Here is an 18310-nt window from a genome sequence, read left to right on the forward strand (position 1 = left end):
CTGCGAATCGCACCATCTTTCCCCAGGCATGGACTACAGAACTGCAGAATTTCTAACCTGGCTTGCATAAGGTAGGAGTCAAAAATCAGTATTGACAAAATAAGCTGAGCACAGCCAAGCACTCAGATTTGAAATTACACTGATCATGTTTGTGAGGTTAGACTTGGATTCCCCTCCAGCAGGAAGAAATCACTTTTCTTTTAGATCACATTTTTCACATGTGGAGATAAGCAGAAGTCAACAACATCCTAAAAACAGGTTAGACGTCAATGGAGAGGCATTTTATGCGTCTCACATCTAGTACTTTCTCTCTTTCAGTTTTGTTTTCTCAGGGGTCAGGTGAGAGTTAAAATTAAAAGCGGGGTGGGTGTCTAAAATAGGAAGGCTAGGGTATGTGTTGGCTGGAATGCGACAGGATTTAAGTAATCACCTGCAGTTGAATTGAGACTCAGATGGGAAGTAGGAAGTGCTGTTCTCAAGCTTCCTGTATAAATAAATGCAGCCTTCTCACAGCTACTGCATGCAAGCTGCGATGTGCTTTTAAGATATAATGGCAGCATGCTCTTAATAGCAGGGAGGGGATTATTTATCAAAGTGGCAAAAGGGTTGGGAGGCAAGTCCTGTCGCAGTCCTAAAGAGTGTGCAGCTGTCAGATACACGGAGAAGAGGAAAAGGGTGTGCGAGAGAAATCTGCCTCTGCTTCTGGTTGTAAGCTACAGTGCTCGTGACATGATTCCTGGGAGCACTGAAATGTGAGGGAAGCTACTGAAAAGTCAAACAGCTGGGAGTGCATGCTACCCTCCTTTCAAGGTATGTTGGAATACAGCTTTCTCTCTGTGTTTCTTTTCCTTAAAAGAAAAAAAAAAAAAAAAAAAAAAGGCAAAGCAACAGAAAACCAGCATTTGCTTACAATGGAAGAAAACAGAAAAGGCTTTGTTAACAGCAAAGGTAAGAAATAGTCTGATTAAAGAGCTAAAATAAATGTTACATGTGGGTTGCTAAAATCTTTAACTGTGTGGTGCTTAGGACTGAGACAAAAAAAATATGGGAATCTAGACCATGAGAGACTCTGAAAATTAAATAGTCATCAAGTATTTTCCAAAAGGGGAAAAATTATTTTGTCAGTGTAACTTTTAAAGCAATATCTGTATGAAATGTTTGAAAATGCTGCAGTATTAAGATGTATCTGTGTGAAAAGCAGTTACTAAGATGGCATACTCTCAGTCATGTAACTGTTGTAGTTTAAATACAAGAATTCACTTCATACTGAAAACACATTTGATTAAGCTGCGGGGAGTCAGGGTTTGAAATGCATGGATTTCTTCCTGCTTTAAAGGCATTTCTTATGGCTCAGTCTTGTGCTGCTGATAGTGGAAAGCAAAAATGCCCTGCTCTGCTAATGTGTACTTCAGAACCCCAAACTGAGCAGATTAGGAGCTTAAGTAAGCATGTTCAAAAGGTACAATATGTTTGTTTCCAAACATGGATTTTTTTTTTTAAACACTAAATAGAACAGAGAATTGTGTGTTTACCAGCACATTCATACTGCTTTCCCTTTATCAGACCTTCTCAGTACCAGACTGCTTCAGTAATAAAGATGTTTCACTCTGGTTTATTATAAGCCTGAGTATTTTCTTAATACAAAGATATTTTGCTTCCTATAATTATACCAAATGTCCTCCTTCATGGGGTAATATAAATAGTAAAATACTTAAAAGGACTATAGTTAAGGAAACAGTGTAGCGTAACTTCCCATCCTCTTCATAAATAGACACTGAATGCTTTTGAAGTGAATTTTAGTGCAGATATAGGCCATGACTGAAATACTGCTGTGCAGCTTTACAACTGCCTGTGAGTAGGCGCAGTAATGTGATATGCCTGGCTACTCTCAGACTGAAGGGCAAAATGCTCTCAGCTAAGGGCAAGCTTTGGGACTGGAATACCAATATTTCTGGAAACTGAAGTTTCAAAATCCTGCTGTTAAATGTTTTCCAAAACAAATACATTGGCCCATTTCCCCTCCTGCTTAGGACTTGTCCATGCCTGAAATTTGAGTGGGTGTATGGGTTGTTGTCATAGTATGAAAGCGACTGAAACACTTATCTCTGTGAATGTCAGCTACGCTGGAGGGGAATAGTACACTGACAAGGGGATTGCTGTACTTAATGCCATTGGAAACAGTTCTTTCAGTTATATATTAAGAAGAATGTGCTTGCAGAGTGTCTAAAGCTGCAGTGAAGTGGGAGGTATTCCTCTTCAAAGTAAACTGGAGCTATTCCAAGGCCAAGCCAGTGTGACAAGAATCAGACTCCTTTTGTCCCATGCATCTTACTGTATGGTGGGAATATTTAACACAAAGTGCTGTCTGCTCTCCCAAGGGCATGGAAACCTGCCTGAGCATCACACAGGAATAGCATTTGGCTGTAAGGTTTATGCTCCCCACGTTGAACTGTATTCTGCATACTCCTTGCTGCTACTTACTGTCCTCTTTCTTGCACCGGGTGACATTTTAGTGATTTTCGTTTGTGTAGTGGTATACATCGGAGTAAAAGTTAATAATATAAATGGCCAATAATATTGAGGTTTTTTTTTCTCTCTTATGAGAGAGCTTGGACTGCACTCTTACCTAATGCTTCTTAAGCTGTATAAAAATAAATAAATACCATGAAAGTGGTTACCCAGCCTTTACTTTCTGTTGGTGGAGGAAAGTAATTTGTGCTTACTATCATCTTAATAAGTTTAAAATGCAGCTGTGGAAAGAAGTGAGACATTTTAAAGGAAAACAAGCATGATAATACTTAACCTAGTTCCCGCTTCATTAGACACCTCTGACATTATCTATGGCATTAGTTTAAGTCATATTCTTCTAATTCACCCTGTCCAGACTTTTGAGTGACTTTTAGTGGTGAGTCCCAGTGAAGTATGTTGCTTTGAGTTGCTTAAACTTCTAAAAGATTTCCTGTCCCCCTTCTAGAGCACAGAGCTTCCTTGTATGTACTTGTCTCAAAGTACACAATGCCTATAGATCATACATACCATATCCATAAATATCTCCTGGGCTGGTAGTATTGAGAAGCCTGAGACCATAATTACATGTTTAGATCTTGGGATGTCACAAACACATATGAACAAAATACTGTGGTAGGCTGCCCATGTCACCATGAACCGAGTCCACTGGACTTCCTTGCACATATCAAAACAGACCTTTATTTTCATGAGATTGAGAAGAATCCCAAATGTGTTCCCTTGGCCTGTGTGCTTCCCCAGGAGGTGGGTACAACTACCCTCTCTTCTGCCAGCTTCCCTGTGCCAAACCAGGACATGTGTAATGTGCTTCACAAACTTTCTTTATTACCTGGAAGAGCCAAGAATAAACTTATGTTCATTTAATCTCTTACAAATGATAATCTTTCCCTTTGTGAAGGGGAGCAGAACAAAAAAAAAAAAAAAAAAGAACAGTGCTCCTGAGGGGGAGCAGTGATACCAAGCTTGACTTCTCTCATTTTCTGTTTCTGAGTTCCTGTCCTAGACTATGATCCTCCTCACTCAACAGAGAAGAACAGGTCTGAGGGCCATCGAACACTGTAAATTTACCCAGTCTTGGACAAATATTTACAGAGGTGCTTGTGCCAAATAACTTTGTGCTGATCAGTAAGAAAATAGTATTCAGTAAACTTTCTGTGACTCTTGCACATGGTTTAAGTTCAGTGGGAACTGAGTGGGCATATTCATAAAATAGATCATTAGTAGCAGATATTAAAACACTCATTAAAAAAAACAAGGTAAGATATCAAATTACAAAGGACCTTATCCTGCTCTTTCTATTGAAGTGGGACTTCTCCAACTTCTTTCCTTTTGTGAGAAGCAGAACTGACTGCAGCACAGCAGAATGGAAATTTCAAAGCATGAGAGCACAACTAGGTTAAGTATGTTGTAAGCACACTTCCAAATGAAAAGCATAGCCACACATGAAATTTTAACAATGCAGTTTCTTAGATCTCTCTGCATATACAGATACTTACCCACAATGACATAATTGTTCCCCATTTCTGGTTTCCCTTGTTCTCTTTCACTAAAGAGAAAAGGTTATGGTTTGCCCAAGACCCAGGTGGTTTTTACTGTATTTCTAGGGGAATCCGCTCAACCTCTGGAGGAAAATCCCTTGGTTAAGCACAGGAGTCAAACAAGTATTGTGATTAGAAATGCCATCACCTTACCTGATTTTCTTTTTTTTCTTTAATTTTTGGTGTCTGCAAGTGCAGTTTTAACTTGACTGGAATTTTCACCAATTGATGATGGAACCTAAAAGTGTTCTTGTGTCTTGTATATCTGACAGAGTTAGTGCCTCCCAAGTCCCAAAGACAACCAGCAGTAGGTACAATAATCTGAGCCATGTGAATCTGGCTCAATCTGCAGAATTGTTAATCTTCCTCAAGTAAGGCAGTTTCAGACATGTTGCATTCAAGGGACTTTTTTTTTTTTTTTTAATCATGTTTATATGAAACCTGGAGAAACACTTTACGCTTCTGACAGACTTCAAAAGCCTTAAGTAGGGCCAATAGAGTGAGTCAGAGTGGGACTATGTATAGGGCTCCAGAACTGGGAAAAATCTTTTTTTTTTTTTTTTTATGTTGGTCTGGAGCTGATGTCAGTGAGGATGATGGAGTCGAGAGGTGCTGTTTGTGAAAGCTCTCACCAGCACATTGCCTTGGAAGAGTCCAGCTTGCGCGTGTGGGTTTGTGCATGCTGGAGCACATCAGAGTGGTGCTGCACCCACTCATGGCAGACACACCAGGAAAAGGAGTTGTTCCCCACGCTGCCTCCTTCTCTGAAGCATAGACGAGAAGTGCTGATTAGGAGACATAAACAGACTACAGGATTACTTTTTACAAGATGGAGAAAATTACCATTGTACTGTCATGTTCACATTACTCCCCTTTAATTGAAAAGGGCTGTGTCGTGAGCTTTTCTACCTTTTTCCTTTGCTGTATAAAGAGGAGAGGAGGGAAAATGCAAGATGCAAGTCATTACTCAAAGAGTGCATTCTGTCTGGGTGCCTGACGCATGCTTTGATATTCATGTTCAGTTGTACAAGATATTGTGTCCTCAAACTGCCCATGAGTAAATATGCAGATCTGAAAATCCTTATGTGTACTGGATGTTTGCAAAAGGTGAGAAGTCATTGCAGTAGAAGAGCTGTACCCATATATTCAAGGGCTGAAATGGGTTCTTTGAGGCTGCCTTTACTTATGCTTTTATGTAATATATATCACTGGCTTGGGGATGAATTCCTTGGTTTTGCATGTGTGCGTGTGTGTATATATATACACGTGCATATATGTATAGCTGCAAAACATTCAAAACTACTTATTCTAAAACTCTATGTATGTTGAAAAAAAAGATGCATTTAGTGAGAGCTGCTATATAGGCTAATCTTTTGCATGCAAAGAAAATTCCAGGATTAAGCAGAAATTGCGAAGCATGGGCTGATACTGGTTACTTCTTAGTAGTGGATGGGAAGGTTCATATGTTCTGCCTGTGTTTAATTTTGGGAGTGTTGTGATGAGTGCTGGTTTGGGGAAGGTAAAGGAAAATGAGGTCGTCTTTTTTTCCCCCATCCCTTTCCTTACCCCACACCAAAGAAGATTACAAAGATGTAGTCACTGTAGTTCTTGGGAAAATGTAGTCTTTTTCTTTTAGGGAAATCTATCTGATCCTCTGGGCTATTTACTATGGCACCCAGTTGAAGCCCTTTGAGAGTGAAGGACTTGGCTGGCCGCTGAACCCTTCCTGGTGGCATTTCCATGGTACAGGGCTAAGGTAACACTTACAGGACCGAAGGAACTTGTTGTATCATCTCAGTTGTGCAAAACTTCTATGTTACACTTTCTTGGCCTATTCAGAGCTCCACCTATGAATTCAGTGGTGGAGAGTCCCCATCTACACTCTCCAGGGATCATTTGTGGGAAGGAAGGTCACAAGTGTGCCAGGAGTGAAGTCAAAGCCATATATATAAAGTTTAGCTGATACTGCTGTAAGAGCGTTTTGTTTTAATTGGCCAATGTTTTTATTACAAATACCCAAGTAGTGTACATGGCTTGACCAATTTCAACCCCCTTGGTGCCTTAGCTTCCCACATCTTGGGATGACGGGCCAAGGAATGAGGCAAACATGCGGTTGTGGGCAGGACAGTAGAGGAGAAGTGAAGAACTCTACCAGAAAACTCTAGTTTCTGTAAGATTTTCCCTTTACAGCTATGAGGTTATTTTTTCAGTACAAAGTTCTAGATGCCTTTTTTTTTTTTTTTTTTAGAAAAAAATCTATTTTTTTTTCCTTCTCTGTGTGCCTGGAGGTAGGGCAGCTTCCTGCAACTGTTCCTAGTTGCTTATCTTCCATCACTTAAGGAAACCCATTGGAGCCATTGGGAGCACTCCCATTGGCAGGGCTTACCCTTTGTTGGCTGAGATCCTGTAGGGACTAGACAATTGTTACAAATATTAAGGATCTCAAGGCTGCAATCTTACATGTTTATAACTTTCTATTCTCCTCTGAGGTTATTTCTCTAATAAAGGTTGAAAATTGGAGCTGGAGAGAAGGAATAATGGGAATTGGAGACTTCCCAGTCCATTTGATGCACACTTTTTTAATTACAATTATTTGTCTTGCAATGGCATCTGGATTTCTAAGGGGCTGCATAGGATCCTTAGAAACATACTGTGTCCCTTGTGCTTGATACTGTACTTGATACTGAAAAGCCTTTTTGTGTGTGCTTAAAGCCAGAAACATGGAGACAGAAAGTGGATGCAGAAAATCAGGTGGGAGAGGATGAGAAAGCAGTGAGACCTCATTGCATTGCAGTGCTGTCAGCCCAGCCTTGCTGCTGAGCTGCTGTCAAGCTTTTTGACTTTAAGAAAAGGTTTCTCTCATGCAGTTAATGAGATTCAGAGCAAAAAAAAGATCATGCTCTGTTAAGCATGTTTATTTATATAAAATGGGCACATATGGGCTATTTAAAAATATGTAGCTGTTAAGCTTAGTCAGGAGTACAAGGCTAATAGCAATTGAAGCTATTATGTTATTCTAGCACAATTTGCAGCTTCTGCTAGCAGGGTGTGTGCAAAGCCTCTTGGAGGCTGCAAGTGCCCAGGACTCCCAGCATCCTGTTTAATGAGGTGGGTACCTCGAGCGCTGCCCCTTGGAGCTGGTGGGGATGAGCTGGGGCAACAGGTAGCGTAAATGGAGGCTCAAATGCCAGACTGCTCCGAAAAGCTGGGCCCTGGCGTGCTGCACTCATTGCTTTTCAGGCAGGTAGGTGGCAAAGGAGAAGAGTCAAGTTGTCTATTGAGAGGGTGAGCAGAGAGAAACTTGTGGGGCTAGAGTTTACTTCCTTTCTCTTCCGGATATGTTATTTTTTCAATATATGGTGTTACATTAAGCATTTGTAATATATCCTGCTATTCCACACAGAACTTCTTTCATTGGCCCAGGAGTTCTTTGGAGTATGTCAAATTCTGTACACTTTTTGGTCCTAAGAGGTTTCTTGCTGTCCCCTTTGAGGGGGGCTTTGGCTCCGGTCTCTGCTTTCTTGGGCTGTCGGAGCTGGGCTCCCTGCCTGCCCAGCCTTGCAGCCAGAGCACTGCTCTCTCCAAGCACAGCCTTGGTGGCTCCTGAAAGAGGAGCCATCTCCTGCCAGAGGAACCCACCTGCCTAAGTGGTTTGCCCTTAGAAGAAAACATGCTATGAGCAAACAAATAGAAGTGATCCCTCTGTCACATTCAGTTACGTTGCTTTTGCTTTAACAATATGAATTTCAAATATCATAAAAATCATTGGTGTTAGAAGAGGCTAGTGTCACAAATCTCTTCTGAAAACAACCTAATCTAAGCTATAAACATTCCAGCCCAAGGAGCTAAGTTATCCCAAGGTTTTGTTACCCAGTTAACAAAAATAAATGTTTCATTTTTCTGTATCAAAGCTTCCTATTCCTGTTTCTGCTAGGACATGTAGCCAAATTGCCAACTCGCTTGACTTCGCAGGCACCCAACTCCTTTTACTGTGCTACACCTACAGAGTTCATGTGGTCAACAAACAGGACCTACCATTTGTTTTTGTCGTTAATGTTGTGAAGAGTGATTGTTTTTGTTGGTGGTTTTTTTTTTGAGTAGTGTTGTGACACCTTTTGTCAACAGGAAGTTACAAGTGAAGTACACCAACGCAATTTGTATGGAAAATCCCTGTTGCTTATCATTAACAGATGTTACATCAGATCATTTGGAATGGTGCTGTTATTTAGATAAGCTTTAGAGTCTAGTTTTACTCTGGTAACTAGTACTTGAAATTACTCATGGTAAATTCTGTTGTTTCTTTGTGTTTTGGAAATACTGGGAAATCCTTAATGCTGAGATTCTCTTGTAGAGCAGCAGCTTGTCTGGTTCACTGCATTTTGTGCTGATCAGCACTCCACAGCTCTATGTCTGTCTGGGTGACTATAGGACCTTAGGGGATTTTTTTTTTTGACCGTCTGGGAGGCCAGGCATACAAGGATATCCTGCTGCAAGCGAGCTGCCCCATCAGGCTGCTCCGGCATGTTAGGTTGGATGCATCTGGGTTGTGCCCAGCTTGGTGTTCCTGAGCTTGCCGAAGGCTCGTGTGCTGCAGGGTCTGCTGCAGGGAGCATTCGGTCCGTGGTGTTCAGGCCTGCCCACGTCAGCTGTGCTGTATCCTCGATGTAGCTATGTCCTAGGTCAAGCACAGCTCCAGGAGAGCTGGGTGACGCTGGTGGCTTCTGTGATATGACCTTATCACCCACAGAAAGGCTTGTTTCTGTGAATACTGCCGTTGTGTTTAGTGTTAGGATTGAAGATGCAGATGCCGTGCTTTATTTATGCGCTTTGGGTCACTAGCAGACTGCATTAGTTCTTTTCCAGAGTTTATGAGAAAGCAACCTGAAAAAATTTCTCCTAGCAGTCTGTTAACTGAGAGTAACAGCACTTATTTTACCACTAGCAATTGGATTCCCTTTCTTTTGACTCCTCTGCTTTTTAGGAATGGAGGGAAAAAAAGAACAGAACTCACTTTTATTTTTCTTCTTTTACTCATTTTTTCCAAAGTAGTATTGCAAGGAAACACATAAAGCATTCCTGTAATTGCAATGAGTCACATCTAGTTGCGGGTGGGGTGGGGGATTTTTGTTATATTCAGATAATATCCATGGTCCTCTTGCAAGGGCCTTTCCTTCCAAGGAGAAACTGGCATGGAGTTGCTAGGAGCTGCAGTGACGGATCTGGTGCTCCGAAGTTTCTGAGTTATTTCTATCCTGCAGTACAGTGGAGAGGCAGGGTTGTCCTACAAGAGTGCCTGGCAGGGGTGTGGAGTGTTGTGGTTTCCATGTGCCCTAACAACCTTTTCATTATTAGAATGTTTTGGAATTATTCAGTACATGTGAGATTCAGGAAGCTGTTCAATAAGTGCTTCAGGCCTCTGAAAATGTTACTCTAAAAATACCTGGCAGGAACTCGGATGATATCTTTAATTAATGCAGTCTAATAACTCACTTTTTTTTTTTTTTTTTTCCCTTCAAGATCCTTCTCACTTAACTGCATTCCTTTCAAAGAGGTTTTTTTTTTTATTATTTTTATTTTTATTTTTTCTCGGTTTCCAGCATGATATGAAAATACTTCACAAGGTCAGTGCTTCTTGAATAGTAGCTCAGGGGCTTATACTTTTTCCAGTCATTCCAGGGAAAACAAGTGAGGAAAAACTTGCTCGGTATATTCTTGTGTGCCAGACAGCATGTTTAGTTAGGCTGCTTGTTCTTTAAACAAATTTCCTTAAAAATAATAAAAAAAATACAGTGCAAAAGGCTGTCATGAAAAAATATACATCTGACTTCTTTAAGCCCTGCTCAAAGAGAACACATATTGAATGTCTTTTATCCTCTCTAATACTTCAGCTTAGCAACATTTTATGGTAATCCAAAATTTGGTCTCTTTTATACATACTTGTAATCAGGTCATTGGCTTGCTTGCTGCATTAAGGCATAGATGTTAAACAGTAATTCCAAATATATTAAAATGTATTTAAAATTAGACCTTTCATCCATGGATCTCATTGCTTTTTTGAGACCACAGCACTTGTGTAACTTGTCCATGATCTCCTTGCAAAATGGAAAAATGTTCAGACTTTGATACACGGGAACATTTGAACAAGTGATTAAAAGTCCTTTTTGAATATGGAGGTTGTCCTAAACTGGAGCTTTTATTGTATATTTTATAGCCTAGCAGAATTGGTGCTTGATACACTGAAGTTTTATGGACTAGATGGGTACCTCTGTATCGCAGGAAAGAGAAATGTATACATCGTGGTTTAGGGTCCAATTGATTAGATCACAAAAGTACTAGTGTGCTTGACTTGGAACAATTCTTTTTGCAGAACTGATGATTTTAGAGAAGCAGCCGTTAAAATGAATTTTGAAATTTTTGGTTTGAGAGACAGGTCAGCCCAGGATTTGTAATTAAAACTGTTAAGGATGATAGTTTGTCAAATTGCAAGTACTGTGTAGGTTTCTGTTGTCTGTCTTCACATGTCCTAGTTTCATAGCTCAGCTTATATCTTCTGTTATCTGACCCCATAATACTAATCTATTTTATATTTTAAATCTTTCTCTAATTATTCCTTTTCCCCAAAGTCCTGGTTTTTAGCATTGGTTATGAACACTTACATTTTTTCAGGTAGTTTTCACATTAAACTGAATTTATTTCATCATGGGTGGATCCCACAGGATGGGCACACCAGCACACAGGGTAATTGGGCTAGACACGGCACATCCCTCTTCTTGGGATACATCCCTGGTTTCCTCCCTGACTTTGCAGTAGTGGGAAGGTGTCACATGGATCCCTTCTGTGAAAGCCGCCTGTGTGAGGGTGACCAGGGTCTGGAGGATGCTTGGGCTCTGGTTGCTCTCAGGGCCTCGTGTTGTATCCCGGAGGTTTGCCGGCTGTGAGGCACGAGAAGCCAGAGCGCTCTGCGCTTTCCCCCGCTTCCCCTGAAGCGCCAGAGTAACCTGATCTCCCCTCAGTATTGCAGAGCCGTGTGTTCTGCCGTGTAAATGCAACTTCTGAGTGCCCCCCTGAAAAACACCTTGCTCTGTGTCACCTATTTTGTGTTACTGATGGTTTCGTTAACAAGGGGAAAAACACAGCAAACTTTTCATCCAGTGAGTATTTCCTGGAGAAAAGCAGTGAGCATTTGCTGACTTTCCTTAACCTCAGCATAGAGCTAAAAGCATAAACTAAACCGATTTCAGCAGAATTGTTTGCAAACACAAGGCTTGAATTATCTTAAGAAATGTTGTTGTTATTGAAGCAGTATGTGAAAAATGAAAAAAATGACTATGATGCTGAATATAGTCTGTTCATTCTCCTCCAGCAGCAGTGCAGAAGGCTTTCATGACTTTTCGTGATGCTTCTAACCAGTGAAGGTCACGTTTATACATGTTTGTTTAAGCCAAGTACAAGGATTTGATTGCAAAAACAGGCAGTGTCCTTTGGGTGCTGCAGTTTTGGGTAGTTGTGGCTTGTTTGCTCCATTACACAGAGAGGAACTTTTGTTCTTTGTGCCTCATAATCTTGGTTTGAGCCACCTGGCTGGGCAAACTTAGGTGAGTCTTAAGCTTGTTTATATGATCGTGTCAAGGATGCTACCTTGCTGTGCAGGTTCACAAGGCATGTTTTAGCCCTAGGTTACATCAATTTTTAACATCTAGCCATGAAGCACTTGAGGATGCGGTCTGGAACATCTGTCCTGGACATGTGAATAGTGAGTACCTTGAAGAGGTCTTCAATGGTATAGACACTGGAAACCCTTCCCGGGGGGGATGTATATGTCCGTCTCACCTCTTGATGTGGAGTGGCCATACTATAACCTGTTCCTTCCTGTACCCACAGGAATAAATATAGTTCATTTGGCATATTTGTGGTGGCTAAGAGTCTTCACTTTAGGGCACTGGTATTGAAATTTGCCACAAGTGACTCCTGTGTCCGAAGCAGACGTAGGGGATATTTGCTGTCAGGCAGTATTTTCTGAAACAAGACATTGGATAGCCCGGTGTCATGATGGAAGCCACTGAGGTGAAGAAATTCTGTCCCCACTAGCTTTTTCTCCAGTATCTTTTTTCTTTTACTCTCAAAAGCTCTGCTATTTTCCTGCTAGTGTTTCTACGTTTTGGGTATACTTCTACGTTTTCTTGCATATGGTGATTGTTGGCACATTTCAGTGCTATATGAAAGCATGAAGCTTTGCCACCTCCCAGAGACAAAGCAGAAGCGTCTGCAGGCAGTTGAACAAAGCAGAAACGTTGATAGCATTGAGCGCTCGGCAGATTGCGTTCTTGGTGACCGTGCAGTGAATGTTCTCCCTGCAGATTAAGTTCAGCTTTGCTCCCCTTCTCACCCTCACTGCCTCTGGTTCATGACTCCATCTAGTTCATCCACACCCATTCAAATTACCTCTCATGCCTTATCCTATAGCACCAATGTAGTTAATATCAGAGACATGGAAAGAAGAGAATTATTCTCACAGGGCTTTTCCTTACAAGGTGGGGGGCATACAATTTGAGGAAACTTGTCCCATTTCCTGGAAGTCATGTGCAATGTAAAAGGAATGTCATCTGTGTGTGTGTGTGCATGTCCATAGCTCACAGAAGGATGGGAACGTTCAGAGCTTTGTTTTTTGCAGGTTGTGAGTTGTTACACAGCCAGTGGAGCCGGTCTGTCACTTCATTGCCACTGTTTTTTACTGATGCAGAATTTAGTCTAGTATCCTATCCCAGGTTAGAGTGTCTGTGAGATGTATTTATCCCTATTCCATAACACTTCATGAGACTTTATTGTTGTTCAGTGGAGCTCTTGTGAGGGGTTTTGCACTATATTCTGTTTTGCTCAACTTTTAATGGTACATTTATTGCTTTACTGGGGATTCTATCCTAAGTGAACTACTTTTGTGTGTGAACACTGAGCATGAATGGGAAGATATTAGTGATTAGAAATGTATTTCATATAAGGGTCCATTTTTTTCCTAGAGACTTTCCATTTACTTTTAGTTTTTTTATGAATAAAATCTAAATATGGGATACTCTTTGTGTCAAATGATTCTTCAATGTCCTCATCTTCCCTTGCAAAACAGATGCATCCAAGGTGTTGTTTTCAACAGACTCTTGGCAACTCATCTGTAATTACAGAAGGAATTTTAATCCACTGTAAAGACAGCTGATAGATGTATAATTAACTAATGATAGCCTGTGGGACTAGGCCTAGCAAAGTGAAAGCCATAAAATTGCATCAACTGAGATTCATGTCTTCCCTGCAGTGTATGGAAAACTTAGTTTTGCTTGTGTAGGAAGATTGGAGCGATGGTTTAGGAGCCCTGGAACAGAGCAAAGTGTCCTGAGGTGTTGGTAAAGAGGAGTAATGGGTGAGAACTGGAGAAAAGACTATTTTTTTTCCCTCTGCCCATCATTTCCGCTCTCTGTTATGATCACAGTGTATGAACGTGGTTCTCTAGGTGTGATTTCTCTTTGAAGTGGTTTTGCTGTTGGATAGAGCTGTTCTTTTTCATAACCTTTGCTTGCAAACTTCCCTTGTCAATAGCATCAGCAGCAGTTCTCGTAGACTGAAGCAGGCACCACTTTGTTGGGCTGCTGTGGGCGAAGGAGTAGGCCAAGTAGGCCATGCATCTACTATAACCTTGACAAACAGATTTCGTTTGCAAACAGAAAGGCTTTGCCTATGCCAGCCTCTCCTGGAGAACTGTTTATGGGTAAGCTGGCTCCTCTGGGATCATGGAAAGGGTGCTCTTGGTGGTGGCCAGGATGCGACCTGCAGGGGTTGTGCAGGGAGGTGGCTTGGCTGTTTCAGGAGCTCTAACCCTGTTGAACCTCACTGGAGTGATTAAGGCTATGGTGAGGTCAGCCAGGCCAGGCCCTTTTGGTGGCTGGATTCTCTGGTCCAGCATGTTTGTTTTGTGTTACCTGCTGGAGATTTCCACAGGGTGCTTTCCAAAGGGAGCACCTCTACCTTGCTCTCACATCCTGGTGGGAGAGAAGGATGGGTGAGGATGGGAATGGGAGCAAAGCTGAACCCTTGGGGGCTTGGGCTGCCAGAGGAATTAAAACAAGCCCCCATAGCTGTCACATAGCCACATCTGGTTCTACTTGGGCACAACGATGTATCAAGAACCTGCTCTTTGTGCTGGTGAAATCTCTTGCTGTCGCATTGAGTGCCATGTTTAGGCCATCTTAAATTAGCCCGGTATCCAAATTTCAGTCATACACATAAATCTTTCAACTGCTTCCTTAGTAGAACTGTGCAGGGTAACCTTTTAAGTTATAAAAAATAAGGGAATTGGGAATTATTAACAGCTGTATGTGTTTTACAGTCCAAAATCCTGAAATATTACCACTTGTTCTGTTTTCCATCACTCCTCTTAATGCTGCTACCTTTTGTCATATAACTGAAAAAAGGACAAATCTGTGTAGCGTAGTGGTGAGTAGCACTATGGATGTAGCCATGCAGTTCTCCTAAATATGAAGATAATGTCTAGCATTTGGTTCAAAATAACAGGTAGTTCTTGATCTGCCGTAGCATTTCCACTGACTCACCGATTCTTTCCCCGCTCTCTGTTGCAGTAATTACAGAACAGTATTGCAGTTTCTGACTCAGAGAGGCTTCGTTCCAATGGCTTTTGGCAATGCTGTAATTCCAGCTCCGTGGTTGCGCGGAAGGAGCCGTGGGGGACAGCGTGGTAGCAGACGGGGGCCGAGCCAAGAATAACGTGGGTGCGGTGTGTGTCTTGAGCTAGCGATAGCGAACGATTAAAGGCAGAAGCTGCTCTGGATAAGCAGCCAGAGATCTGGTTGTCAGAGTCTTGGCCTCTAAAACTGGGCGCTTACCAGAGACATCTCGAGGGAGTCGTCTGAAGGCTTCTCTGTCAGCCTAAGCCGGGAAATTAGTGGGTGTCGAAATGAAAATCAGGCGGGTGTGCCCCACGCAGATTTGCTGTGGTTTCACAGCTTTCGGAGGACGGCTGTCAGAGCCCCATGGGGAACCAGGCTCCTGGGCAGCCCTGGGGAAGGGACCTGTTATGACGTGGGGTTGCTTTCATGCTGAGGCAGCCTCCGTTCAGCTTTTCGGAGCAGCAGGGCCGCCCTCCCGTTTTGCGCTGGCTGAAGCAGCTGCACGCACGGGGCCACCAGGTTGCTGCGTGTCAGAAATGTGCACGTGAAGGTCTCCTTGCCCTCAGCTTGGTGTATTCTGAAATAAGCCTGTGGAAGTGGGACCATGTTTCTTGCAGATGGAAGTTGCTTCTCCTGTGCATTAAATGCTGTACCCACCCCACTGTCTACTCTGAGGTCTATAAAAATCTCTTAAGCTTTCTTCCTGTTGTCTCAGCAGGTTAAGTATGAGAACGTCCCCTTTTAGTTTCTCTTTCAGTGCAACTGGGTGAGAACGAGGATCTTGAAACCTTTCATGGTTATGGTGGTGGTGGTTTTTTTTTTTTTTTTTTTTTTTTTTTTTTTTTTTTTTTTTAAAAAAACACCCCAGTCAGAAAACAACCACCACCACAAAAGAGAATTAGAAGAGGGGAATATATGTGAAATATGCTTTCTTTTCTGGATTAAGTTCCCACCCCACACAGCAGATGTGGGTGCAGTCTCCCTTTTTAGGTGTCTTTGCTACCTAAGTCACCGTCTCAGTTGCAGCTCAGAATATGTAGCTTGCACTTTACGTAACAGACTAAACGTTTGGAGTACTTGCTTAGGGAGTGGGAAGCCGACTGTCTCTGCTTGCCGTGGCCTTGCACTGCCCAGGAGAGCTCCCTACCTAGCAGGCAGGGTGTAAAGGGAGGGTGGAGGTGCTTATTGCAACTGTGCAGTGCAGCAAACCCCAAAGGATTATAGAACTGGGAGGGGTATGACATTAAGTCAGTGCAGAAGGGGCAGTGGTGCTCTTTTGGGAAGAAAATGAGTTGGATCTTATCCTAGCTCTGCATATAAATGCACACATATCTTATGTATCTTTTTTGAAAGCTAGTATTTCATCAGCCCGGGTAATATTCCTGCTCTGAGGACTTTGTTGCATGCAACACTAGTAGCATGTAATCTGTGTGAGTTCCATTTTTTTTTCTATTATTGTTATTTTCGATTTGAGGAAATGGTCTGACTTATGCACTTTGTGACAGGGAGTTAAATATTCTCTGAGAATCAACCCAGATTGGGCCTTCTAGGGTTCACAGACACTTCTTAGTAAATCATAAATGATCAAAAGTATGAGACTGACACCAAGATGCCAAAGTAGTACATTTGGATGGGCAGGTGCTGAGCAGTAGGCTCTCAGGTCAATGAAGTCACGACACAGCTCGCATGAAATTTCAGCTGCTGATTTCTCTTTTCAGGTTGAGCAGACCATTAATGACCAGATGGGCTCTGCTGAGAAGGCTTGCGCTCACACCATGACAGCTGACGAGTCAAAAGCTGGAGAGTTAGCTCTGGAGCCCTTGCTCACATGCAAGCTATGTCTCTGTGAATATTCTCTGGATAAGATGACCACTCTTCAGGAATGCAGCTGCATCTTTTGCACATCGGTAAGATCCAGCAGTGCCTTTAAGGTTATAGGAACGGAATAAAAAGAGATTTGTGAGATAGGGTTGATCTTCTTTCAAGGGGAAATCTTGCTTGACTAACGTGATAGCCTTCTATGATGAAATGACCGGCTGGATAGACGAGGGGAGAGCGGTGGATGTCGTCTATCTGGACTTCACCAAGGCATTTGACACCGTCCCTCACAACATCCTCCTGGGCAAGCTCTGGAAGTGTGGGATAGATGAGTGCACCGTGAGGTGGATTAGGAACTGGCTGGATGGCAGGGCCCAGAGAGTGGTGATCAGTGGTGCAGAGTCTAGTTGGAGGCCTGTAGCTAGCGGGGTCCCCCAGGGGTCAGTCCTTGGTCCAGTCCTGTTCAATTTATTCATCAATGACCTGGTTGAAGGGATGGAGTGCTCCCTCAGCAAGTTTGCTGATGATACCAAACTGGGAGGAGTAGCTGATACCCCAGAGGGCTGCGCTGCCATCCAGAGGGACCTGGACAGACTGGACAACTGGGCGGTGAAAAACCTCATGCAATTCAACAAGGCCAAGTGCAAGGTCCTGCACCTGGGGAGGAATAACCCCAGACACCAGTACAGGCTGGGGACTGACCTTCTGGAGAGAAGCTCTGCAGGGAGGTGGACATATCATGGTGGACAACAAGTTGACCATGAGGCAGCAGTGTGCCCTCGTGGCCAAGAAGGCCAATGGGATCCTGGGGTGCATTAAGAAGAGCGTCTCCAGCAGGTCGAGGGAGGTGATCCTGCCCCTCTACTCAGCCCTGGTGAGGCCGCATCTGGAGTATTGTGTCCAGTTCTGGGCTCCACAGTACAAGAGGGATGTGGAGCTGCTGGAGAGAGTCCAGTGCAGGGCCACAAGGATGATCAGGGGCCTGGAACATCTGCCCTGTGAGGAGAGGCTGAGGGAGCTGGGCCTGTTCAGCCTGGAGAAGAGAAGGCTGAGAGGGGACCTGATCAGTGCCTATAAGTACCTCAAGGGAGGCAGTGAGGAGGGTGGTGCTGGCCTCTTTTCAGTGGTGGCCACTGACAGAACTAGGGGTAATGGCCACAAACTGAAGCACCAAAAGTTCCACAGGAACTTAAGGAATTTTTTTTTTTAACAGTGAGGGTGACAGAGCACTGGAACAGGCTGCCCAGAGAGGTTGTGGAGTCTCCTTCTCTGGAGATCTTCAAAACCCGTTTGGATGCCACCCTGTGCCACGTGCTCTAGGTGACCCTGCGTGTGCAGGGGGGTTGGACTAGATGACCTCTAGAAGTCCCCTTCAACCTTAAGCATTCTGTGATTCTATGATTCTATGATTCCCCTGTTAGAGTTATGCATTATCCATGCTGATAGAGTGTGCTTTGCTAGAGAATGTTTGGTGCTGATCTGTCTTGCCTTCTTTAAAAGAGCTCTGTCACTCTGCTTTCAATAATTGGTTTAGTATCATGACTAGCACTTTAACCTTGCTGTTAGCTGGCAGAGGAACTCGTTCCCCTCTGCGGAAGGGAGGAGGACAGCTGAAGACTGTGCCACGCAGAGCTGGGCTTTGCTCCTTTTGGGCAATGACTAAAGGGAGATGTCAGTGATGGCTAGGTAGGATTGCTGTCCCTGATTGTCCCTCTGTGCTTTAATAGTCATCCCATGTGTACGCCCCAGCCCTGTCTAGTA

At 43.0% G+C, this 18310-nt stretch overlaps 1 protein-coding gene across 1 annotated transcript in view; it reads left to right on the plus strand.

Annotated features, from left to right (window-relative positions):
* The first annotated feature begins 475 nt into the window (after positions 1-475).
* The window catches only part of RNF144B (ring finger protein 144B), a 48323-nt gene continuing 30488 nt past the window's right edge, over positions 476-18310 (plus strand). The window contains exons 1-2 of the mRNA XM_088533384.1: positions 476-810; positions 16450-16638. Of these exons, the coding sequence (XP_088389510.1) occupies positions 16474-16638 (165 nt within the window). The 5' untranslated portion in view covers positions 476-810; positions 16450-16473. The remainder of the gene's footprint in view (positions 811-16449; positions 16639-18310) is intronic.

The sequence above is a fragment of the Tinamus guttatus genome, unplaced genomic scaffold (genome assembly GCF_059628265.1).
Source record: "Tinamus guttatus ecotype Peru unplaced genomic scaffold, ASM5962826v1 Tinamus_guttatus_pri_ptg000497l, whole genome shotgun sequence".
Classification (NCBI taxonomy): domain Eukaryota; kingdom Metazoa; phylum Chordata; class Aves; order Tinamiformes; family Tinamidae; genus Tinamus; species Tinamus guttatus.